The following is a 26,904-nucleotide window of genomic DNA, read 5'->3' as shown; positions in this document are numbered from 1 at the left end:
ACTTCCAAATGCTTAATTTTCTTCTCTCTGGAGAAATACTTCAGCTCAACAATGATAAATACAGTCTAAGGAAGAGATTTCCTGAAATTTTCTTGTCTTTCCATCCCCAGATTTCTCAGGGGATATGTGCTTGACCTCAAGGGAGAGCACAACCAAGGGGCTTTGAAACAGAAATAAAAATGAAGAATAAAAGTAGGAGCTTTTAAAATGAAACAGGATTTAAAGCGACTTCACTGAGCGTAATCCTTTCCCACAGTCTCTAATGCTGGAAAATTCTTGTTTCAGTTCCCAAGGAGTTTTCAGACATTCTCCTAGACATTGACAGGGAAAAAATTTGGGATTGTAATCTACTTTTTTTCCTCTTAAGAGCAGAAGCAATATTAACAGCCAGTCATTGAACTGTCCCCTTTAATATCTGCACCCTGGGAACCATCACCAGGTGAGTCAGGTGAAGTCTCTCAAAGGCAGCTGCAATGCCTCTCTTGGAACTACACTTCTTCTAACTTAGATTAGTGAGAGAGGATCTGCAAATCATCATTACAGGCTTCCTGATATATTTGTTGTATAAAGCACATAAACATTTTGTTGCTAATAAAATGATCCTCAACAAATAACAGCTTTGGGTTTGGGAATTTTTAAAGTGGATAAAAGCATGAAGGAAGGACCTCACTGGTAAGAGAGTGAGAGTAAGATAATATCAGTCCTGGGAGAGGGCTTGACAGAAATAGTAGGGACTGAGACCTATAGGATCCACAACATTAAATTTGAAGAAGTCCATTGAAATAAGGGAGCTAGTTTTCAGAAGTTTCGATGTTGCTATTGGCAAAGGGAAAATCAATGAAACTGCCTTCTGAAGGCTGAAATGGAGCTACAGGGAAAGGCTTCAGGGATGGAGGCTTGGTGAGCAATTAGCAATGCTGGGATTAGAAGGGGAAACGGACTGTGATGCAGAGTCACACAGGCTGCTAAGAATGGAAGGAACAGGAGATAGGGAAGAGGGGAAAGAAAGAAGAAATTTGGGGAGTAGGGGTAGCTTACAGAATGCATATATGTAGGGATAATATGCCTGGAGGAGAGGGAGAGGGTAGTCATCAGAAGAGGGCTGCAGGAAGAGCCTTGGGGTTATATGGAGGTGGGTAGCCACACTCAAAGCAAAACAGGTGGCTGATAAGGGAAGGCAATGAAGCTATGTAACAGCAGCTCCTCCAGCACGAAGCAGCATTGAGCTATATCCATCAGTGCAACAGCACAATAGGCTCTCACCAGTGTGTAAGCAGAAGTGTGTTCTTTCCCTAAACTTCAAAGCGCTGGCTGAGGACAAACACCTTTCCTCACAGGGGTTATCAGCTGCAGCATCAGCACCCCTCAGTGGCTGCAGGCAGAGGTCCGGACACTAGACCGGCCACAGCCAAACACATCATTGAGCATGCCGGGAAAACAACTACACCTAGAGCAATCTTTTTGCAACAGGCTGGATTGTATTACAGTTAAAAATTAATTCCTGTGGAAATAAAATATCGAAGCAATCATGATAAGACTAATAAAGCTTTAGTAAATAAAAGCAGATCATTTGATATGGAGAGCCATCTGAGGTTACAATAGCTTTGATGGATGGGTGGAATGAACTTCAGACTTTGTCTTCATTGGTTTTGAGCAAAGTGATACAGTAATTTTTTCCAAAATGTTATCCAGAGTATCAGTGGGTTCTGCTAATGACACAGTTGGCAAATCAACATTTTTATTTTTCATTCATCTTTCAGGTTTCTTCTGTATAATTTCTCATTCGGAGGTTATCGTGCTACCAAAAGCCATAGTTTGATGTTCTTGGTACACTGGTGTAGTGGCTGATCTTCCTCAGTTGTGTGGCTGTATTCCTGGCCTCCAGCTATAGTCTCCCACCTTTGCATTCATCACACCAGCAGTGAGTTGGTTCATAGGCTGAATGGGCAGAAAAGTATGCCTTCCTTCTGTCCTCCCCCAAAATAAATAGGCTTTTGCAAATTTGCTTCTTGAAACCAGTTCAAAGAGCCGAAGCCAAAGAAGAGGCTGGAATGCAGAGCTGAGGGGATGAAGGGGAGTGGGACTGTCCCCTTGGGAAGCAACTGCTCAGATTTCCTAGGTGTATTGTCAAATACCACATCCTGAGGGTGGTCTCTCGTCTCTGTGACTGGATGTAGATTTAAAGACCACTTAGAAGATGAGGTTTGGAAGGTTTACATGGCATTGAACTAATGATCTGTGTGGTCTGCAGTGAAAGCATAAAATTATGGTATATGCTATCCAAGACTAAGCATTTTCTGCTGTCTATGAAGAAGTTCTCAAACAGAGGGTAAGCACCCTTACTGACCTTCTGGGTTTGTGTAGGGTCTTTTTAGCTGTTGGGGTGGCTTTGTGCTTCAGCCTCCCACTGTTGCATTATAATCTCCAGAGCAAGGAACTGAAACTTCTCACTTCCTACCTTTCTGGGGTTTGAAGCAGAATTTAAAGATTTGCATCTGAGAATGTGTCCAGTGATTTGAGAAGCAATATGTTGAGAACTCCTCCACCAAGACACGTCTTCGTTCCTGCTCTTATAGCACTTGACCTACCTATATCATTATAAACAGTTAATGAAAACTAGGGGGATGTGTGACTCCACACTGTAACAGACAAGGAGTTTTGGCATATTGCAACTGAAAGAAGTGCGATTTCAGGAATATTTTTATCTACCTGAGACTACTCGAGTGTAGTTCTGTCCATTGTGTTCAATGTGGCATTGTTCTTGGGCCAGCACAGAGGTAGCTGGGATGGTTGGTGATATTAATTCGTTAGGTGTGCCCTGGATGACTTGTTCAAACACCATTTTGTAAGATGTCCACTCCAAGGTGAATTCTTGGGAGCCGTTTTTATGGTTGGGCTTGCTTGTAATTACCTATTTATAAAAATCAGAATGATTTCCATTTCTAAGAACTACATCATGTGTCACTTGACACAGTTGTATTGCCTCCTGCCTTTTGAGAAGTTTTTCTTTACATCCTGTTTTGTTGTTTGTTTGGTTTAGAGAAGTCCAATGCTGTTATATTTAAAGTATATTTTGAAAATGGGAAGAACAGATGTATTTAATATTTTAGATGACTGCTAAAATGTAGCAAATAGTTAACATTATAGTGAAAAAATAGCTAAATTATTGTCTTCCTTTTCATATTCTCTCTAATTTCTGGAAGTTTTAATCTGAGAGTGATATCTGCTGTTGGACAGTGACTCAACCAAATGCCACGTGTGTGTGTTGGAATGTTTGGATCCAGCTGGTTCCAGTTGTCTTGAAGAGTCAGAGTCCATTTTTATTGAAGAGTATTAAGATATTGCTGTTTGTTTGATAAGTTCAGTTCCATTTTGGGCTTTTCTCAAAAGATGCTGATGCATTTTGTTGGTAGCAGAGGACAAGATTTTTGAAATATTGCAATTGTTAGAGCAGTGTCAGGAAGGTGATGTCTTCCTAGCCATACCACACATCAATAGTTATTATTAAAGGAACACCAAATATTATGGTCTTTTTTTCTGGAGAAACAGTGAGCACACCATTTCCAGTGAATATTAAGTTAGTGAAGACCTGTTCAACTGATGTCTTCTGCTTCTTTATTTTCCCAGTGTATATCGATTCTTTGTTAATGTTTTATCACCCAAAACCCAGTAGCATCTCTAAATTCATGACATTTTTAGATTTCACAGGCAGTAGTCCATAAATTTCTTAAATGTTTGTGGGAAATAAACATAAAGGAGCTTTCTCATTACCTTTCGTTAAATGCCTCTCTGGTTGGCTTCAGCAAGCGAAATGTATAATGCAGGCCTATAAATGTAGGACTATAAATACATACTCCTAGAAAGTTCTGAGCCTGAGAACATCAAGCAGCAGGGGCCTTTTTATGTGGCCTCATACAGTGCATTTAGTTCATTTGCTCCTTACATGGTTTGGCTTAGGTATACTCCTTGTGTACTTGTGTACTCCTATAGTGCTGTCTCCCTGCCTGGTTTCCTGACAAATCTAGTTTTGCAGCCTGGGTGAACAGACCCTAAAAACACAGTTACATCTGGAATCAAAACACTAAACGGGGGGAAACTAAGAATTAGTTGGTTTTGCAGTGTTTAGCTATATGTAGTATTTGGTATTGCCTTTGGCAGATATTCTTATTTGAAAGCTCACTGAGTCAATATTAAGACAAGATTTTAAGGAATCTGAAAACACCAACTTGTTTCTCACTCTTTCCCACTGTGGGCCAGGCTCATTTCAGATAGCTCAGTCTCGTAGCTTCCTGGCAAATGTTTCAGTAAATTCTGTCACATTTACGTTCTGTAGAAACCTTTTACCTCTCAAAACTTTTACAGTTGATCTCCATTGGAGAAAGATATTTTTAGCAGCTGTCTTTGAAAACTAGGCTTTTAACCAGACTGAATTGCCTAGAAGGCATCAATAAATACAGAATTGTTTGCAGTGGAGTACTGTAGCTGGCTTTTTAAGATAGATGTGCTATAATATTGCTCAGACTTCTTAAAAGGTTATCTCAGATAGCTTTTAAATTGCATATGTAGCATTGCCAGATAATATCACTCTATCATGAAGTTTGGTGAGAACATGTTTTCCGCCCTTTCATGATACAAGGCTTGATCCTGTGTGATGCAAAGTGCCCTGACCGGGTGTAGCAAGGTGCTTATGCACATGAATGAGCTAGAATGGAGGATATGAGCCAGGCAGACCCATGAATGAGCTAGACCCACTGACCTTGGTGTTAGTCTTAAGCAGGTGCACGAATGCTGAAGTGGGGTGAGAATGCTCAGAAGACCTTAGGCACAAGTGTCGGCCAGTAGCGCAGAAAGAGGAAAGGTGGCATTGCCCTCAGAAAATGATAACTTTTTCTCCTTCTTTTACTTCCAGGTCCTACTTAGACATGTATAAGGTGATAATATTTAGTTACCTCTTCTGGTTTGTGCTTACTATAATCTTCATAACGGGAACCACAAGGATCAGCATATTCTGTATGGGCTACTTGGTAGCCTGCTTTTATTTCCTTCTCTTTGGTGGAGATCTGTTGCTGAAGCCCATCAGAAGCATTCTGCGTTACTGGGACTGGCTGATTGCCTACAACGTCTTCGTGATCACAATGAAGAACATCCTCTCAGTAAGTAACTGCTGCCTTTCCTCTGCCCTCAGCACTTTGGTTTCATTGGAAGTGTGCGCAGTGCATTCAGTGGTCATTAAAAATCCTTTTTCAGGACCACAGCCTTCTGCAAGCGCAAAGCAGGCTCCATTTTAATTCAGAAACCGCGAGTGCATATCCAGGGAATGGTAACGCGTATACATTATAGGAAAATGTGCACCCTTGTATTCAGTCAGGCTCTGTGAAAGCTCACAAGCTATTTTCAAAGGCCAAGGTTCTGGCTTGAATGGTTCTGGTTTCTTTGCCTAGTAAAGACTCTCCTTAGAAGTCTTATGAAAATCTCAGTGGAGTGAGAAATGAGTAAGACGTGCAAGATTAGTCATACCGTCAATAAATAGTGCACATTTAATTAAACCTTTTATTTAAAACTAGAATTTTCAAGCGTAGTACTAGATGCAGTTGTCATGTGATGTAGTGTAATTAGTGAAGTTGACTACAAAATTACAAACTGCGTTCCTGTTTCCTTTAGAACTAGTGTGAAATTCAGGTGAAAACAGATATATTTGATAATTAAATGTCAAATTCGTCTGCAAAATATTAAAGGTTTTCTTACATTAATTAACTCTTTATAGCAGATTCTTGCAGTGGCACTGATAGGTGATTGAGACAAGCCAGTAATTTAAATCTTTTTGAAAGATAAATTTAGATTTATTCCTGGCAATTGCTTTTTAGCTTTGAACATTTTTAGTGCTGGACTGAAAAGAGCAGATATTTTTCTTTTTACATTTATATAAGTCACTGTACTGAAATAAAATTGATTTATGGGTGGTTTGAATTTGCAAATGTTCTAAATGCTTACATATGTGCTTCATTTTATGCTTGGGAATTCAGTGGAGCTACACGTGTGTTAAGCTTGTCCATGTATGTTTGCAAGATTAAGTCAGTGATTTATAAAAGTTGCTTAGCTGTCGCATTGCATCATGTGCCAGACGTATCACTTTCTCTGCAAAAACACAAACAAAACCCACATACCTCCTATCTCACTGATAATCAAAAGAACAAATTCTTGCTATGTAAAAGTGATGTGTGTCACTGGTAAAGACATTCTTTCTTCTAATCTCTGTTTTACTAATGAGATATAATACAGCCAATGGCAGTCACAATATTCTCAGGTAATGTAAAGAGGTGAAATACTTTTCTTGTCTTTATTTCTGCTATGTTTTGTTATATGAAACGGTTCTTTTACTTTCCAGATAGGAGCATGTGGATACATTGAATCATTAATTAAGAATAGTTGCTGGTTGATTCAGGCATTTAGCCTGGCTTGTACAGTTAAAGGCTACCGTATTCGTAAGTATAGCTCATTTTTCTCCATAATTTTCTGTAAATAAAGAATCACCTTCAAAATCTTTTACCATGTTTAAGTTGTGCACCCTCCTGACATATTACCTTATGAAAATATCATACCTGCAAGGTCAGTCGATACAGCTTGGTGCTATATTGACTAGCAAGAAACAATATTGAAAATATTTCGTAGAACCAAAGGAGATACATATACTGAGAGAACTATCAACACCCCCCCTCACATACCCACAACCAGCGTTTGCTGTAAATGAACAATTTGGTGATACCAGTGCTTAACACAGTTTCCCTGTATATGCAGGTGATGCGATACTTGAGGGTATGGTTTCACTGTACAACTTGTGCTAAAATGTCAGCTCACCATTGCTGCGAGAGGACACCTTTTCCCAGCTGCAGACTCCCACTCCCTGTGTGCCAGGTCTTAGGTTCAGTTGCTCAAAGGGTAAACCAGTTCAGCTCACTGAAACGGCAAGAGGCTAAGCCAGCATAAAAGTGGTAATTTTTTGCAGGCATAGTGAGTTTAGGCAATTATTGTTTTACGATTATTCTCATGTTTGTGGTGATAACAGGGAGGGAGTGGATAGTGTGCGTGGATGGAGGTGAGAGAAGGGAGGAATGAAGTATGGAGAGCAAGACACTTCACCTCTCAGTGAGCTATTGGTTTGTCTCCACTTGTCCTGACACCCTGGATTGATGGTTTGAAAACACCTGATTTTCTTCAGTGTTTTTTTGCTGAATTTAAAGAACTGTTTCATCCTAGTGAGTCTGCAGCAAAGTTCTGAATTCCTGTCTTCGTGTCTGATCCTAATAGATAAGTGGGGAGTAGGGGAAAAGAAAGGAAATATGAAGACGCAAATTCACAAGATAAATGGTGCCCAGTAGTTCTTGTATTATCCAAAACTTTTTGAGCAGCAACAGAAACTTAGACACAGGTTTCTGACTCCCCAGGGGATGGGCCCAGCAGGCTTTGAAGCTCTTGGAGCTTGACCTTCCAGACCTGTTAGACTGGCTTGCTTGATTGTAAAGCCAGCTTCGAGCCAGAGTCTGTCCCTTGAGTCCTTCTACTCCCTTCTATAGGGCAACATAGGCTATTTAGTTTATAGTCTAGCTCCACAAAACCCAGTTTTAATTTTTTAATATCCTCAAGAGAACTGTCTTGGGGGGGGGGGGGGGGGGCAGGGGGGGGAGAGAGAGAGAGAGAGAGAGAGAGAGAAGAAATAGCCCAAGCCAAAATCCAGAGGTAGAAGGAATGGGATTTCCTCTCTGCCTGTCTCCTCCTACCCGAAAGGAAGCAGTTTTGTGGTTTCAAATATTTTTTCTCTTATGCAATGGAAAGAAACATTGAACTGAGTTGTGGAGAGGAAAAATAAAAATATTAGGTGGTGGCAGTCAAAAAATTATTTTGACAAAAATAAAACACTTTTTTCTCATGTTGATAGTGTTCTTAATAGAAAAATGAGACAGGAAGTCACTTTGAAATGAAAAAAAAAATTGAAACATGCCATGTTAGAAAATACTGAAATCAAGTATTTCAGGCTAACAAAAAATACTTTTTTCCCATTCTTTGTTTTCAAGTACTTATTAGGATAGGGTGAATTTGTTTGCAAATAGTTCACTTTTGGTGAATTTTCACTTTTCATGGGATATCACATTGTTTGAAGCTTTCCAGTTTGCTGTAAAAGAAAATATGGTATACTTCAAATGGAAATGCATGTCAGTTTTCTTAAGAAAAATCTAATTAAATTACCTCAATTCAAATAATTTTAAAGGCTAAGATTATTTAGTTGAATAAACATTATAAAAGAATATTTAATACAACAGTCCTTATGCTGATGGTGTCTTTTTCCAGCAACCAACAATCTAGATTGTAAACTGCCCAGTGGAGAAGCAGGAATCATTTGGGACAGTATATGTTTTGCTTTCCTGCTGCTGCAAAGAAGAGTCTTCATGAGTTACTACTTCCTGCATGTGGTTGCAGATATAAAAGCTTCTCAGATCCTAGCATCAAGGTAACATAAAGTTTTAAAAAATTAAATGAAACAGCTCAAGTCTCTCATGGCTATGGTACTTATTTGTTTATGATAGGTAGTACCAAAATAGTCCTTTAACATTGGTTTAAACAATCCATGCTAAATTCACAATGGCAAACCCAACTCTGACAAAGCACACATGAGAAAACAAATTAATTGAGAATCTGATAGAAATTAAACCATCTTTCCTACCAAACACCATCTGCTGCTCTCATAGCCCTTATTAAAAGCTATGAAAGTTGATGTGTGTTTCAGCATTCTCTCAACATCAGTATGCATGAGAGGGAATGCCAGAGTTTCTAGGCCTTGGAGAGAAAACACTCCGCTATCAGAGCATGTTTGAGACAATGGGCCTTAGAAATTGCGACTCCAAAAATGTTACATGAGGAAAAACACAGGAAAGTTATGACATCTGGCTCGGGAAGACCATCGGGAAGACACTCGGGAAGTGTCACATCACTGAACACTTACTAGGTGTGGCAAGGAAGTGTCACCCTCTTTGGGCCTGTTACTTTCCCACAGGCATCCACTCATAGCTATCACTAGCACAACCATTCTTCTGTTTTTTAATAAGAAGGCAGATCAGGAATGAAATTCTGGTTTTAATTTCAGTAAGATTTCTGAGGAATTACTCTTGTCAATATTGGATTAAATGTATTGTGGCATTTTTTTTTTTTTTTTCCGAAAAACATATGGACATTGATTTCTGTCTGTGTTTGAAGGCAAAATTTGGCTTGCGTGTCCTGAAAGGAAGTATTTTTTATCTTCCTCTTCTTCCCCCTCCAGGGATTACTTTAAAAAGGGGACACGTTTAGCTGCCTATACTGAACAAAATTCACCACTGTAAACAGGGCTACCAAAAGATCTATACTTCCATCCCATGTTGCCTCTCTCAGACTTTTCCTCTGGGGTGAATTTCACTGCTGATGCCCAGGATTGCTGGATACTGCCTTTTTTTGTAGCTTTTTTTGTATGCTGTGTTCACAGTGAAAATAGCACAAAGCAAAATCATGGGTATCAAAATGCCTCCTAAATTGGAAAGTTTGCATCCAGAAGGAAAGAGCAGGCTCATGTAAATGGCACTGGGCTGGGTTGAAAGAAACATGTTTGGTTCCTACTTCCAGCTTTGTGTCTTTTGGTAAGTTACTGAACCTACCCAGGCTTGAGTTCTCCAGCAGCAGAAGTGGAGACATACTGGCCTATGTCAGGAGCTTTGTAAAGATAAATGTATTAATGACCAGGAAGTGCTGAGATATTACAGGAAGGAGGGTAATATAAATATAGTGATATAGTAATATAAATATAATTCTTTTTTTTAGTTAGCTGCTTGCCTTGCTAAAATCCAAGCTTTGAATTTACATGGACAATGGAGAAGGTCAGATTTGGATTCAGACAGCATGGTCTGAGTCTGTCTTCTACTTAAAGTTAATATTGTGAAATACAAATACCTCACCTAAATAAGATTAAATTGTGATTCAGACAGTAGCGATGAGGATCCAGCAACAGTTTTTAATAGTCCATAAGAATTTCGGAGTGATCAAGTTGCTAAGGAGAACATGTCCGTCTTTGTTATACTTTACCATACTTTGGGACAATAATGATGGCCAGTCTTGATTGTATTCCTTTGAAAAAATATAGTTGTGGTTATCCTGCATATTACATGGAAGAATGATTAATCTCACAGAAAAAATGGTTGAAAAATTAATTAGAAGTAGACTTCTGAAACTATAGCTGTTCCTACTGAATTCCTGACAAAAGAAAGGCTTTAAATCTGTGCTACTTCTTTGAGAGAGACTTTGAGGCTCTTTGAGAGTCTTCAAGAGCTGATGAGTGAATAATGAAGAATGGCCAAGACATGTGATCTGGACATCCAAATCAATGAGTCGATTACATTTCTAATGAAATGGAGTTAGAAGCCATATTCTTTTGGCACACCAGAAACTTGCTCAAGGATTTGTGTCATCAGATTGAAAGCACTGTAGTGTTCAGAGGGCAAAAGTGAAGCTGAAGCTATGCTCATCATGGCCCTGGATAAAGCTGGACTTTGCTCACAGCTTCCAGGGGGCTGAGGCAAAGGGACAAGGTGATTATAACGCTGAAATGACTATAAAGACCAAATCCTGGAGGTGTGCAAGAAGTCCTAACTCGGCCTTGAACCCACCCATGTTCTCTGTTCTTGAGAACTGGAAACTGAATTCCTTGAACAGCTGCTAGAGGAACTTAGAGGCTGAGTAGGGAACACAGTGTTTGGCCCCAGGTCTTGAAATGATTGACTGTAAACAGATTAGTATTCTGGAGTAATTGATTATTTCTTTCAGTCCTTGGATTAGTTTTGGTTTATGCAGATGAGGTCGTGTACAGAGGGAACACAGAGGTCTCTGTGATTAGCTAGCATGAGGGAAACTTAGAAACATTTAATGTTTCCTCTCCTTTTTCCCTTTCTTCTGCCCCCATTTCTGCTGTAGGGGTGCTGAGCTTTTCCAGGCTACAATTGTCAAGGCTGTAAAGGCAAGAATTGAAGAGGAAAAAAAATCAATGGATCAACTGAAAAGACAGTATGTATTTAATGTATTTTTATATATGTGTATACACATACATATGCATGTATTTCACTGATTGTTGGTATTTATCTGGCACCTTCTTTTATAGAAATGCTGATTAGGTTTTGAAGTATGATGTTGCAATTACAAAAATTGCTCTCTGGGTATTCAGAGATCTTAGGTATTCCAATATTATGTAGTTTTAGAGTCATCTTTTCCAAAAAGACAACATACTGCAGAATCTAAACTTTCATTTAAACATAGAATTACATTTCTAGGACCAAACGTTGTGAGGTTAACATAAAGAATCAGAGTGGAATGTACTGACTTACCTGCTCCTCAGTGAGCCTGAAATTGTGATGGAAACAGATGTTTCCTATAAATCAAGAGAGAAGATGTGAACCCTCCTGCTTATTCTGAAGGTTCTTCTAAACCTTAGAAATCCAATGATGACAGGTTAAGAACAGCAACTTCTAACTGTTGCACACCTGAGTATCATAGCAACATGACCATACAGTCTTCTCTTTAAGAGATGATCTGTATCTGTGCTATATTTTTGCTCTGTTAGAGGTCCAGCTCAATTGTAGTTTTGGGTTATCCTATTTTGTGTAGTATGAATGCATGCAATGCAGATGAAATATGAGGGAAAAAAATCTGTCTTTTTTCTTCTTTCTTTCCTTCCACTAATTATCCTGCTGTTCTCTCAATTTGTCTCTCCCCATCTCTCAGAAGAGTAGGACAGTCAAATGCAAATCCCCTATGAAACTCATGAAAAGGGTAGGCAGATTACGAATCAGAAGTGCCACATAAACCCTGTCTCACTTGAAGGTGCAAGCCTAGATGGTTAGAAAATAGGAAACTGAGACATAGGAACTGGATTTAAAAAAAAAACAAAACAAAACAACAAATTGGAACAGCAAGGGGCCTAGTTAGGAAAGCTGTAGTTAAGAGCCACCTAAATAGCCTGAAATCACTATGGGCCAAGGAAGCTGAGTAACATCCTGGCCCTGCCGCAATGAATGACAATATTCTCATTGACTTTACCATTATTAGGATTTTGTTCTGTATATCTGTATTCCTGGTAAAATTTGCTGGATGCCTGTTGCTTCCATTTCATTTGTGATTCGTCCTCTAATGTTTGAGTGTAAAATATACATATTTACCTTCACTGAAAATATTTGCATTCCGCTTAACTGGCCAGGAGATCCTTTCTCTTTATATAGCCAATAAGCCACTCTGCTTTCTGTTGGGTGCAGCCAGCATGCTTCTTTAATAACTGCAAAAAGCTTTCAAAGCTCCTCCACCACCATGCATGAAAAGCCATAACTGCTTCCTAACCAGATGTCAAAGCCCACTCCTCACAACTTTGTCCACACCTGCATAACTGAAGAAGCGTCAGAAGGCTGCAGGGACCGTGCTCCCTACCTGCATGCCTGGGGTTTCCCACCAGATGATGTATTGGGCTGTTGCTGGTGCTGCTCTGCACTTGAATCGATCTTATCCCAATTGACAGGACGTGCTTGTCCTGGAAATCATTCTTTTCTGTTAGTTCTGCAGAGTTTAAGATCAAGGAGATGATACTGCTTGCAATAATGCCAAAGCTAATCTATGTTTCTCTAAAAATTACTAGTTTATATTTGCAGGATGTCTGACTTCAACAATAGAGGGTGCTTTTTTATTTCATTCAGTAATGTGCATCAGTACTTCATACAGTTTAGGCTGGTTAGGATGAAGAGAACCGTCAGCACGGCCAGAAGTTTTGAACAACCAAGTTGTCCTGACTGACATAGCGTAACTTCAGCAGCAGATGAATGATATAGAAAGAAATCTAATTATCTACTGAATAATAGCAACTAGCTGAGATGAAAGAATTTTTTCCTCTCTAGTGGGTAGTTCTTCCCTAACAAATGGACAGATTAATAAACGTATTTAAGTGCATTTTGCTCACTGAAGTTAGTGAATCATTTGCTTCTAATCCAGTTGTATTGAAAGAACTTATTCCTGTTGATTTCAATTGTTTTTTACTACCGTTTTTCAAACTGTGAAAACGTAGAAGTCTTAAAAAGACCAAATTGCACTAACTTTACAGGATTGCAAGAAGGAGAATTGAAGGCTTGCCTACATCTGGACAAAACCGAACCAGTTTAAGTCTTCTGTATGTCCAGATATGTGGGACAAATGAGCTTAAGTGGTGAAGATGTAGCACAAATAGTGCAGGAACAGCCACATCCCTGGTTCAGAGTGGCAAGTTTCAGGAAAACCACTGCATTAAGCAGAAGTCCTTTTTTCTCAGAGCTTCATTTGCTGTGTTGTAGCTCTTGACAGCAATTCTTTCATTTTTAAATGATAATAAGATAGTTGAGGGGGAGTGGATAAAACAGTCATGTGATAGCAGGCAACCCAGCTCTCACTGACCAGTGGGCAAACAACTAGGCTTGACCCTTCCAGCCAGCCCCTTCAGAGCCATTTAACTCCTTATGTTTAAGGGCAGGATTAATGACAATGTGGAATGGATATTTCCTTTAGAAATGTTGGAGTGTGTGTATGTGTGTGTATGGATGTGTTTAACACTTGTTTTTCAGGGTGGGTCAAAAAGGGTGAAGATGTGAATCTAATAAGATTCCTCCTTTTGCTAGAATGGATCGCATCAAAGCCAGGCAGCAAAAATACAAAAAGGGTAAAGAGAGGATGCTAAGCATGACCCAGGAGTCCTCAGAGGGGCCAGAGATTCGGAAGGTTTCTGAAGAAGATGACGAAGGTACCATTAGCTATTGTTGTACCGTAATTGCAGTTGAGCGCTAAGGACCTAATAGACCTAATAGTTGGACAAGTGATAAATTGTTCTTCAAAACTGTCATGTAACAAGGTTGTTAGCTGAGTATCAGTTTGGAGGTTGATTAAGCCAAAAAAATCTAGGATTTTGTACTGCAAGAAGGTTTAGAGAAAATTATTTTCTTTAAAGTTACTTTTGGTTAATTTCAGGTTGTTGGCAAAGAGCTGAATAGCAGCAGAAGTTTATTTTGAACAAAGTCATTATCTATAAACCACAGTGTTACAAATAGGTAGCATTCACATTTTTCCAGCAACATTTTCTGGATGCTGTGAGTTTTTTTCAGTCACTGAAATGTTTGTGTACTTTTAAATGTGGCTTAAAACACGGGAATAGATAAAATGATACCTATCTAGTGCCACATTTCTAGCACTGACTTGGGATCAGCACTTACTGGATTTAAACTTTTTGGAGCCTGAAGTGTAAGAGGATTTGAGAGAAGGGAAAATATTTTCTTCTTGAAATTACAGTCAACTGTGACTGTATGTTTTAAAACACAAAACTGAACTTTTTAGCTGTTTTAGAGTAGAATGCTGTTTTAAGTGCTGCATAAACCAGAGTATTTCTGCTTAGTGGTCATGCTTCTGAATGATTTTAATATTGAATGTATTCAGTAGATCTAACATCTGATATGCTCATGAAATTTTAGCTCTTTTGAGAGAAATTAAAAATGATTAATCAGTGTAAAAAACATGTTTCTCATTTTGTAAAATTAATATTTGGACATATTTTATTTTAGGAGAAGCAGACAAAGAGAAAGCCAAGGGCAAAAAAAAGCTGTGGTGGCGGCCTTGGGTTGATCATGCTTCCAGTAGGTTTTCTCAATCATCTTACAAATACGTGGATTTAACCCTTATATCCTTGACCAGAATGAAGGCATTCCCATGACTTGTTTGTTTTATGCCTGATTTTATGATTGTGACTTGATAGAAGGCTTGGTTTTTTCAACAAATATTTCTACTTCCAAATCTTCAAGGAGTGAGCTTAACCATATTTTGAACCTCTGTGTGTTGGAAGCATAGCTAGCTCCTGATACTTTGGGCATTCTTAGAAAAATATCAGATCAGATAAACAAGTGCCAAAAAGAATCTATTTTCGCCTCAAAAGTCTCAGCTCCCCCCTACTGCAAAGCACAATATATTTAAAAATGTGAAGGTGAAGGTTTGCCAACGCATTCTAAGATTAGTCATAACTTCTTTTTCATATACACACACATCATACATCTTTTTTTATGGTTCATCAGTCATTCTACTGTCAGCTGTAGAAATCTGAGTACCACAGTAAGGCAGCAAGACTATTCCCAGGACCAGGCTGTGTAGAGCTCAGCTAAATCTCTGATCACACTTTAATGTACTGTTGATGCCAGTTGTTTTCTTATTTCCATTTTTTTGTGTTTATCTAAGAGCAAAAATATGTTCAGCCTTGTGCACAAGAAATTATTAGCCTGTATCACTCTTATCATTGTTGCATTATGATATTTTAATTTGTTTATAGCCCAGTCCAGGCATACAATAGAGTTCTTCCCTATGTTATGGATTGGGTAAAACAAGAAAACTGAGTAGACTGCAATCTCAAATCAGACATCCTTCTATTGGATCTTTGTTGAAAGAATCAGACATGAGCTATTTAATAACCTCTGAAGATTTAAAAAATATTCAAGTGTATAGCACTTACCAGAGTTAAATATGAATGTCTATATTGTGCCTGGTCATTTAGTTTAAAAGAGTTACTCCAAGCAATACTTTTATACTTGTACATACTGCTTCATTTACCTATGTGTATTTATTTATAGTTCCAGCATATGTATTTGCCAACAGCGTTTAACAGAATGTCGTATGCTTATTTCTATCAAGTCACAAGTAAACTGTGCCTCTATTTTTATTTTTCTAAAGGGCACACTGCCACTTTAGAGAGACCTATCCCTTTTCAAAATTCTTATGAAAATAAAATTCTTGCCCTGTAGTTTCATTAAGAACAACAATGACAAAGCAGATCAAAACTATAATTTGTGAGTTTTTACTGTAGAATTTCAAGCTACAGTGATTTTGAAGGAATGGGATATGGTCTCTTGTTTATTCACCACTGGTTTTGTAATAAGAAGAACTGCTCAAAGAGAGACATGGACTTTGGCTTTTACTTATTTCACCCTCATTATTTAATGTTCTTAGGTGGCAACTTGCGTTTTGGTATTTGAACAGTGAGCATTCTTGAAATTATTTACTGCAATAATGCAAAACCTTGTGGGAAACATCACAGACCCTGATCCTGCAAACAGTGGTTGCTTGCCATGTGGCTTGTGTCCACACTCACTGAAACATGGCACTGACAGTAGGTGTTCACAGGCATACAAACTAGAAATAGACTGATATTCCCCATCTATCCTTTCTGAAACACTGTGCTGTAACTGCAGCGTTCTGCTGCACCTGGCTGTTCATCTCAGTAAATGGGTTTGTGGCTGTGGCTCTATATATGTATATACTGAAGTCACTCAAGCTTGAAGTTTTATACCAATTCTGATGTTTAATTTAGATTTTTATTGTTATTTTTATACTACTTGTTATAATTTTATTATACAGAAAGATACCTCATTTTGTATATCATAGGAATTAAAACACAGTCATGAATTTGGGTCTGAGTAGAACAGATAGGAAACATCAGTGAGGGCTTCCTCATTGACACTCACTCACACTCTCCCTTGCAGGGAGGTATGGTTCCTCCTGTGCTTGTGGATTACTTATGGAGCCCCACAAAGATCAGCAGGAGTTACGGCCACATGCTTTGAGGTCCTCAGCTTCTCCCGGGGCACAGAGTTGTGTCTGATGTAGTGCAAAAGATGGTGCTCGCAGCTGTCCTGGGGAGCTCTTTCCCTCTGGGCACAAGCAGATGATGAGATTATGCTGACTTCTACATGGCTCCCCTTCTGCCTCCTCCGTCTCATCCCACAAGGAAAGCCTGCAAGTCCCTTTTCTCAGTAGGAGAAAGTCACATTTTGCAGTAGGAGAGGGGTCCCCCAAGTCCAGTCTGGCCATGAATTATCTTAGTAGTAGAATTTGGTCTCTTTAGTAATCCCTGTAGGTGACTAACGCACTTCTTATTCCATTTTGATGTGTGCAAGAATGCATTATTGCTATTCAATCATACCTCCCTCTTTAGCTGTAAAAGAGACATAACTGCTACATTGTAGTGTCCCCTCAGATACACTTTAACCTAAAAATTTTGGAGGGAGATCATTGTAGATTTGTTTTCTGCCAGCTCAGGTGTGCCAAGAATGACTGGGTGCTACTCTGAGCCTTTAAGGAACTGCACTGCCGTAGAGGTTTCCCCCAGATGTCAGACCTTATCCTGCTGATCTTCTGTGTGGACAATTTCTGTTGCTGACTACAAGATACTTTTTTATGAAAGAGAACTGCAGACTACTGGCTCTTAAAATACATTCATCTCTTTAATGCATTTTAAATGGGCATTCTTAGAAGGCCCTGTACCAAATAATTAATTTGCTTGATCTAAGAGATGTCCAAACTTTCTTTTCACCTCAGTTCAGCAATTAGAACTGCTGAAGTGGACTCTCTGTCCCTCTACAGGGCGTTCATTGATGTTAAAAGTCATAACTAGGCACATGAGGCACAAAATTCCCTCTGTGAGGGAGTTTTAGATGCTGAAGTTATGATCCAATAGAGTTCTGGCAAATTTCACAGTGTGCTTGCCCTGAGGTTTCTACGGTAGTTATGTGTGGTCATCTGTGCACAGAGGATCTGTGTAGAATTCAAGGTATGATTGAATTAAAGCAATTGTTACTTTTCCAGAAACCTATAATGAGGGTTAAATATAATTTTTTATATCAATATGTATTGCTCCATATATCCAGATTGTGTGACATTTCATCTAAGTAACTGTTCCTTTAAATATTTCAGCTTAAATGTGGAAATTATTTACCAGTTTTCACTGCTGAATGTAATGCTGTGATTTTGATTTTTCTCTTGCTCATTACCTTATTTTTCATTTCTTTTGTTTCCCTTGTTTGTTCATGTAGGCCTGTTACCATCTGAGAAATAAAAACATTGCTTCTGTTCAAGGATATAAGGCCTAGCTTATTCACTGTGCATCTTTACTGTATCAAGGTTTCAGAATCTTTCTGAATCCATGGGCAAAAAATTGAAACTCATTTGCGATCATGTTAATAGAATCCAAGTGATTTGTTTTAAACAAGCCAAGGTTTTCCATTACCTCGTCAAAGCTTAAATGTTTGAAGAAAGCGTTAACTAATACCATCCCATTCCATAGTTTAAAGCATGCCTCAGCATTTTAAAGAGAAGTTCTGTATTTTTTGTCCAGTGGTACTGTTCATGTAAATTCATTTACTTACCTGCTGGGCTTTTTTTACTCCCTCAAATAACCATCAGTTCCTAATTAATTTAGACTTAACTGCCATTTTTTTCTAAAAAACGTGAATTAGTAACTTGATATACTTCAAGCTTTTTCTTTACATTTTCTTCTCATGGTGATGTTTTCCTTAGTTCTTGTATAGTTCTCATTCATGCCCAAAGTATTGCAGACTAACATCAAATAAATTGCCTGAGACCTTTTCATCTCTTGCTTCTTCTCTGTTTTCCCCTCTCCTGGTTATGAATTTTTAAATGACTGGCTGGCTGTTCATAGGTCTTGGGGCAGTTGAGAATAGAACTTTTCAGAAAAATAAGAAAATATTTTGTTTCACTTAGTGGTCAGAAGTGGAAATTATTATTTGTTTGAGACGGATAGTGAAGAGGAAGAGGAAGAGGAGAAAAAAGAAGAGGAAGAGCCTCGAAAAAAATCTGCATTTCAGGTACTTTATGGTAATTTGCTTTTTAGTGGACATCTGGAAAAAAATGTAGGCTTCTCATAACACAGGCACATATGTCAAAGCAGCCAGTACATCTAAAGTAGACCTGAAAAGTATTGGAAATGAAATTTCTTGCCAATTTAAAATGCAAGTTTGCCTTGCCAAATTCCTACAGGAAGTATAGTGAAATCATATCTTTGTTCACTTATGCCTGAGGAAAACAAAAATACAAAAACAAAGGTTAAGAATCTGAGCTTTATTTTTTCTGCATTGCAATAAAGACAAGTGAGGAAGCTGACTTGCCCCTGGCACTGCTGTACAATGCTTCAGTGGTTTTCTGGTTTTGAGTAGATGTTAGCATTCCATGAAGAAATGATCCCAAAAATAAGCAACTTTTCATGGAAAAGAATACATACTTTAAAAAAAATAAATATTTTATTATTGATCCTAGCGGACCAGAGAAATATATCCTTGGCTTATAAAGAGCTTAACATTTAAAATTACAAAAGAAGACCACATCACTTTCTCTCCTTTCTTTTTCAGGATAATGTTAATTAATATGTTTGCATTTTAAGTGACAGACTGTGTTGAAGTAAGAGGATATTGTAATGTTAAAAAGATAGCTGGTTTCCTAACTGGGTTCCTATAGACTGGTTGATGTTAGGCAGTACCAGGTATTGAATCCACTGGCTTAAATGAAGGACTTGGGTGAAGAAGTTAGTGAAATACTCATGCATATAGGATTGCTTTAATCTTCATAAGATTAAAGTTTTACTTGTTGAAGACTTTTCAGAAATACCACAGAACTTTTTCAGGTCTGTAACTTTAAAAGCTTAAGCAAACGGGTAGCTTTTTGCAGATGAGCATTCCCATCCAGATGCAAGCTCACGTCACTGCAGAACCGGTGCACTACTGAAAGCCCAGTGCAAGCAAGAGCAAGAAACTGCCTCCATGCTCTTCTATTCTTTATGCCAATAGCTTTCAAAGCTTCCCAGATGACATTACTGAATTACAAGAAGAAATATTTTATTTAAGTCATTGATACAATGTGCCTTTAGTGTATACACTGACATTACCAACTGATTACATTTGTTAAACTGCCTGCACGGTAATGACATGGAAAGATTTTTTCCTGACATTAAAAAAGGCAAAACAAATCTGGATGAAAAATAATGTGATAAGTAAGTTTTATTTTCTACTATTTACACTGATTTTTTTTATATTTTGCATTTAACTCACCTTGGACCATACAAATGGCTCATGAATTTCTAGGTCATTTTTCTTTCTGGTTTTCATGCAGGTATAGAGGAAAGTTTGCACTCTTGTTTCTGCTGATTTTTTAAAAAATTGGTGACAACATTTTGTTCAGATGTGCTGGTGCCAAGCACTGAGATTTTAAAGAGTTCTAAACTTGAGGTCAGAAGCTAGTAAGATTCTTTCATTTACTCTGGGTTTTGTGTTTTTTGTTCGTTTGGTCTTATTTTTTAAAGCTCAGTCCTGAAACTATTAATCTGAGGATGGAGGATCTGGTCTTTATTTCAAAATTCTGGTCAGACATTCTGTATAGGTGGCCAGTTCTGCAATATGTGCAACATGAAGATGTTGGATGGCTTTATGTAGGAGGGGAGTTGTATAGAACAGAAAACTGGTTTTGTTTATGAAAAGCTTGTTCATCATTTGGTCATCATACCTTATTTGCCTTCCATCACCCTGCACATGGTCTTAATAAAAATACTAGCAAAGTGAACTTGTTTGTTGTAGAGCCTGCTAAAGAATTATTTTTAATTGTTGATTTTTTTAGTGTGAATTGTGTGCAATGGTCACTTCAACGATTAACTTGGAGATTTTGTTTATTAGAGAATGCAGGCAGTTAAGAATCATTTATTGAAATTTTATTGTGAACATCACAAATGATCTTTTATCATATTGGAGTCTATGAATGTAAATTCGTTCTTAATAATCTAGATACAATCATTCAGTAGATACTTTTTATTAATATTTTCTTGTTTCCTACTAACTACTCTTACTTTGTCCTTCTTTATAGAGAGCTATTGGGAAATTTGCTTCAGCCATTTTAGCCTTGCCAAAGTCTGTCATTAAACTACCCAAAACTATTCTTCAGTATTTAATCAAAGCAGCAAAGGTACTTGACATTTTGTGAGTGCTCAGTATGTGACCCATCCCATAGTTCCTGATATAATGTGCACCTCTGTCCTCGTCTGCATTTTTCCTCTTATATGAATGATTAAAAAAAATAATGACAGCCAAAGCTTCATTCCTAATAAATGCAATACATTTCATACGTTTGGAGTGGTCAAGCCACAAGAAAAGTGGTCTATCTTTTTTTAAGTGCAACTCCAGAGAGAAAATGCAGACCCAAATTCTCATTTTCCTCTGATACTGCTGTACAAGATGGTCACATCAAGTTGCATGTACCTTATAGACACCGTGGTAATTGATCTCAGAAAGCTGGTTAAAGGTTTGTAAAACACACATTCTGCTCCAAACTCCTTTTTAGCTCTCTACTTTTCTGGCCTTCATCGTCATAAAAAAGATTTGTGCATCTTCTTTCTTGTCCTCCTTGAATACATTTAGCAGTTCCTACCTTTGAGCACTGTGTATCATACACTCCATATATGTAACATGATATTTGTAAGGAGCGAGCATTACGGATTGAGCGTACCAGCTCCAAAGCCTAAAAGATACTGTGTTTAAAGTTTGTCCAGCAGTAAAAATCTAAAGTAATACATGTGTATGCACCCAGTCAGCTCTTAAAATATCCACTGCTTAGCATAAGTAGTTACATTACATTTATTAATCAAATGCCCTTTCTTCATTCTAATCTTCTACCCTCTTCCAAGTCTGCCTTTTACCTCTAATTTCTTTATTCACAGTATGACTGTGGCTAGCATACAGTTTCTCAGCTAACTGTTCCATAGCAGATGTTGACAGTTCCTGACTTTCAGTAAGTAATACAGTATTAGTTCACTTAAGTATCACCATTCCCCCAGATCACCTTCATTAGAAAACACTTGTTACAAAGCAAAGAGAAACCAGTGCCTCTGATCCCACACATTTTCTCATGTGGTGCTTGTTTTGAATATGCCAGACATATAAAAATAAATGTACGAACCTTGAGAGATTTGGAAGAGGACCTTCTTACCAACAGTACCAAAATAATTTTCTCTCCATTGTTGTATACATTCACAAAACAGAACAAAGTATTTTTCCCTTTTAAATTCATTTAAAGTCAGTTTGACAGTTTTAAAAAATTGCTTTTAATGTTCCAAAGCAATTTGTGTATGCAAATTTTAAAAATATAAATAAACCAAATAGAAATTTTACCATTCTGTCCTATGAGGGGCAGTTCCAGCTTCACTGAGATACATGTGTGTTGTTGTCATTGTCTGCATGTTTGTCTTGTGAATTAATAGAGCTGTTTCGTCACTGTGCTTTATTTTCACCCTCGTGTCTGCATCTGTGTGCTTCCCTGCCCTCTCTCTGTTACCAGCCTGTGTTGCTTAGAAATAGAAGACAATGCAGTGCCAATTGAAGATGATTACCATTTTTCAATGAAAACCATAAAAGGAACAAAAGAACATCTTTTGTCCTAAAGAGTTGTGGAGAAGATACAGTTACTTTAGTTTCTGTTATTCGTATTTTATGTCGTATAGGGAAAAAAGATATGAGTGTTACTGCTTCTTTTCTGTAACCTTCCTTCACAGCTTGAGCAGAACTATTCAAAAAGTTACTTTTGGGTAACTTTTTTTTACTATTCTTTTTTTCCACTGCTATAGCATTTATAAATATTTTGGGCCAATTCCATGCTTCATGTAGTCATACAGGTCAACAGACTTGATCTGAGTAAGTGCTGTGAGCAGGATTTGGCCCCATAAAATCCCCTTGATATATAGGTAAGTATTACTGTCTTCATTTTACAACTGGAAAAACAGAAGGATTCATAAGTGACTTATCTGAATCAACAAAGGGAGCCATTGTCAAGATCAGGATGAAATTTGAGGAATTCCTGACTGCCAGGTTTGGGACTGTGCATAGATAGCAAATCTGTAAATGTTCCACTGGGATCTGCAGAGGTGAAAAAAAATACCTAAAGTATGAAAAATGTACAAGCACAAATACCTGTACTGAGATATCACTACATCTTTTGATGCTTTCGTTAGTTGATTGCAGCACTTTCTCTTAAAGTTTCCATTACTCTGCATCTTGCCTGTAAAATGATAAAGTAGAAATACAGAATTAAATTGAGAGATTCAGGTGAAGTAGCCCATATACACAACAGGATATTAATTCCCAAAGTTCAGAGCATGAATTTTTGTGGGTTCTAATGAAACTTGGTTCACCCACAAGTGTTTTCACATTTGGTTTTATGCTCGCAAAAATAGCACATGAAAACTCAGCAGATCTGCAGGGGAGGTGTTTGATTTGGGACTCAAAATATTTCCTTACCCCTGCAGATCTGAATGCGTTTACTCAAACTATATAGTCCTGCTTGTGGCTTATTCTATGGCTTACTCTCAAAACATGAAGAACCTTGAAATAAATGAGTTTGTTCCTTCCAGTTTGTTTATCAGGCCTGGATTACTGACCCTAAAACAGCACTACGACAGAGGCGCAAAGAGAAGAAAAGTTTTGGGAAAGAGGAGAAGCGAAGGCGAAAAGGATCTGGGGATGGTAGGTAGACTTCTGTATTTTAAAAAAATGCAGTGTTAACTAGACTGCCTGTTGTTCCTGGTAGTGAAAGGCAGCTAAGTTTTAGAAGGCAAGTGCTCTCAGTTCTGGCTAGGAACTGGAAAAATGAGTTTGCCTTTGGCTGGCTGTCTCTCCCTGCCCCAGCCCATGACAAGGCCAGCCATAGCTATATCCTTTCATCCTACACAATGTACATTGGGGGAGATAAAGGAGAAGAGGGGATATATGTGTTTTCCATGGCGTTGCAAGACACATGCCCCAAACTTTTGCCAAATGGGAAGACTCAACACATTGCAGAAAACATCAGCTATGTGAAAACATTTGTGGAAGTAGAGTACTTGCAAGAGAAAGCCATAACCCTGTAAAGGCATAACTTTATAAAGCCAATAATGTGGTAGTTAACAGCATTTCTCCAGAATATGGGAGTGTAAATGCCAGGTGTTTGGCCAGAATCAGGCAGAGCATGGACATTACCCTTTCACTCCCTCACCTCATAAAAAGATTTATCTTACTCTCTAGGTTTTTCTAGGGTTGCTCAAAGTCTCTCATTTTGATCATAAATTCATGTGTATTCCCAGGGAAAGTTTTGCATGTGACAGACTTATGTTTTGTGTTGGAGAACTATTTCATGACGAAGTTCCTGAAGAGCTGTAGTTCAAGTGGAGCTGTAAGAAAAATTCAGTGAAATAGCCACATACTATTTCTTTTTGCCCCATTTCCTATATTGTTCCCTAAAGAAGCTTGAATTGATACATGGGGAAGAATAACAAGAAATGTTTTTCACTTTCCATGCTGTACTCACTGAGGAACCCAAATATCCATGAACCCCTGAATTCACAGTGAATTCAGCAGGTAGCAAAAGGAAAACAGAAATATTAATGGGTTTTACTGGCACTGTAAAATCTTTCATGCCTCTGAAAAAAATTAGTTTATAAGAAGTGGTTCATCTCTCTTCGTTTTTTGCTCCTTTTTTAAACAAGAAAAGAAAATAGAAATTCAGAAGCTTTTCTGGTCAGTATAGATGGGGAAGAGGGGGGCCCATTCAGGCTGAATCAGCTGGACTTTTCCTCCGTTTGGCACCTTCACCCATCAAAAAGAGGGAGCATTATAATTTGACTGCTGCCACTGAAGCTGTAGCTGCAGTTATTGGATATTAGACAGCAGGAGAGTCATTTGTCTGTCCTTCAGTTCTGCCTGCAACTCTACGTCACTCTTCTGCTACAGGCCTAAATAAAAGCACATGGTAGTCTCAAACCAACTCTGCTGCTTCATTTCAACCTGAAGGTCCCACTCAATTCATCCAGGTTTGCTGGGTCAGAGGCAGGAGAAGGTCAGAGCACTGATCAGGTTGCCCTTTGCAGAGGCTGAAGAAATGAGCTTGAGTGTGAGTCAGCGGAAGGTGAGGCTGCTGAGGGTGGAAGCGGTGTCACTGAGAAATTGCCTGGGTTTACACCAACAGATGATCTTGCTCAGCAGCCTATCTAGTAAGAAAATGCCACTGCAAATTACAAGAGAGGGGTGGTCATCCGTGAACACCTTCGCTGACAGGGTTGTCCCCTCACTTGAGTCCTTTAGAAATGGAAATGTGCTTTCTGTTATAGTGGTAGGTGAGGAACCAGTCACTACTGCTTAGTAACTGTAGCATTTTCTAGCTTTGATGGCATTCACACCTGCACTTCTATAGGTGTAACACTCACTGTTTCGCTCATCGTTTTCAATAGGTGGTACTGATGCGGACTGTGAAGACAGCGAAGAGGAACCTGTCAAGAAGAAATCTGATGGACCAGGTATGAAGGCAGAAAGAGGGTTTCTCTGCTGTTATGATGCAGTTGTGACCGGTGGTGTAAGCAGCATATCACAGAGACAGCGTTGCAGTGATCCCAGGCTTGCATAAAAGCCACAAAATCCACTCTAACCTGTGCAGTGAGAACTTCCTAACTACCTTCAGGTTTTCAATTGCCAGATTTACAAGTCCTGAGCATAGGAACTTCTACTCCTGGTCTATTAGCTACTGCACTCATTCTCTCCCCACTTTAGTAATACATCTGCCGGCTCAGACTTGATCGCTTGCTGTATATTTTACTCAGAGAACAACTTACACCTAAGCTTAGCTTCCAGTCCTGATTGCATACAGCCCTGCGTTAAAATCTCCATTGATTTTGAATGTCTGAAATGTTATTATTAGCACAAAGACCTTGTGTTTTTCAGTGCATTTTAGCAAGGTTAATATAATGCTTTTGTCTGGTACTCTCCCATTCAGCAAGGTGCAATAATCTCTTCTAAAAAAAAGGGATTTTCCCAATCTTACCCATTCCCATTCATAATCAGACTTAAGGATGCTCTGCACGACAGAGGAAATGCCAGCAGTTTGCAAGATCTTGCCCATATTGAAAGTGTTCCTACAAAGAAGTGTAATAGATCATAAATCTAAGCTTGGCTCTTTGTTTCTAACTGGAGTGAAAGAAGAAAACAGACTCTCCTCTTAAGTAAGTCTTCATCATGGCTTACCTTGAGAGAGACTTTGTCTTCAAAAGCTGTTTTTCTTCTCTATTTAAAATTGGTTCCCACAGTTCCAGTTAGAATTGTATCCCTGAGTGACCCACAGGGTATAAGATGTTACAAGGATGTGGGAGATGTCATTTCTTCCTCACAAGAGCAGTGGTCTCAAATAAACGAGTTGCATTGCTATAGGGTTTTTTTTGTGGGGTTTTGTGGGCTTTTTTATTTGTTACTTACTGGTGAGGCAGTTACTTGTGTTAAAACACTGAAGTGAATCACTCAAACGCATCTCTAGGGAAGTACTGTTGGTGCTATACAGGACTTAGGGAAAGAGAAGGAGGTTTATAATTAATTTATATTGGAAATAGTCAATTTAAGGTGCTTTATATTTTCATTGAAATACTTTGATCATTCCTAGGTAAAATTTGTTAAAGAAGATGGTTGGAAAAATTAGACAGTAATTGTTAATGAAGCAGTAGTATCATTATTAACCTTAGACCAAATCCTGTCTCACACTCTCAGGCAGACAGAAGCCTTCTCTGCATTTGACCCTTTAAGTTAGAATAACAGTCTCTGCAGAAAATAAATATTTGTTTCCCTTTTTGAAGATGTTTAGATGCTATTGATCCCCAAAAGATTATTTTTAAAAAGTGTTGGAGAACAGCAAAGCTGCCAGAACAGCTACAGCATCATTAAAAATGTATACTAAATCACCTCCATCCCGGAGAGAAAAATGACCTTTCAGATTAGACTGGAAGTGCTTGGCAAAGCACTGTGGTGAGACTATGTCGTGCCAGTGGTGGTCAATAATAAAGATAATTTTAACCTGAGAGCTGCGATTCTCCTGAAGTCAGTAGCAGAAATTATATATTAGAGAGGAAGAGTGTGGGTTAAAAAAGAACATTTATATGTTGTATATTTTTGTGTATGAGTGCTGCGTTTTCTTTTAACCTATTCATAATATTATCTGGAATTCAAAGGA

General features: G+C 38.3%; 1 protein-coding gene across 1 annotated transcript in view; it reads left to right on the top strand.

The window, feature by feature from the left end:
- Positions 1-26,904, top strand: part of PIEZO2 (piezo type mechanosensitive ion channel component 2) — a 318,116-nt gene that overhangs the window by 254,313 nt on the left and 36,899 nt on the right. The window contains exons 28-37 of the mRNA XM_050891534.1: positions 4,910-5,153; positions 6,386-6,482; positions 8,344-8,503; positions 10,990-11,079; positions 13,701-13,822; positions 14,634-14,705; positions 18,613-18,716; positions 20,758-20,856; positions 23,294-23,405; positions 25,145-25,210. Coding sequence (XP_050747491.1) covers positions 4,910-5,153; positions 6,386-6,482; positions 8,344-8,503; positions 10,990-11,079; positions 13,701-13,822; positions 14,634-14,705; positions 18,613-18,716; positions 20,758-20,856; positions 23,294-23,405; positions 25,145-25,210 — 1,166 coding nt within the window. The remainder of the gene's footprint in view (positions 1-4,909; positions 5,154-6,385; positions 6,483-8,343; positions 8,504-10,989; positions 11,080-13,700; positions 13,823-14,633; positions 14,706-18,612; positions 18,717-20,757; positions 20,857-23,293; positions 23,406-25,144; positions 25,211-26,904) is intronic.

Source organism: Gymnogyps californianus, chromosome 2, assembly GCF_018139145.2.
Source record: "Gymnogyps californianus isolate 813 chromosome 2, ASM1813914v2, whole genome shotgun sequence".
In the NCBI taxonomy this organism is placed as follows: domain Eukaryota; kingdom Metazoa; phylum Chordata; class Aves; order Accipitriformes; family Cathartidae; genus Gymnogyps; species Gymnogyps californianus.
Note: the sequence above shows the minus strand (reverse complement) of the source record. Positions and strands in the feature narration are given on the sequence as shown.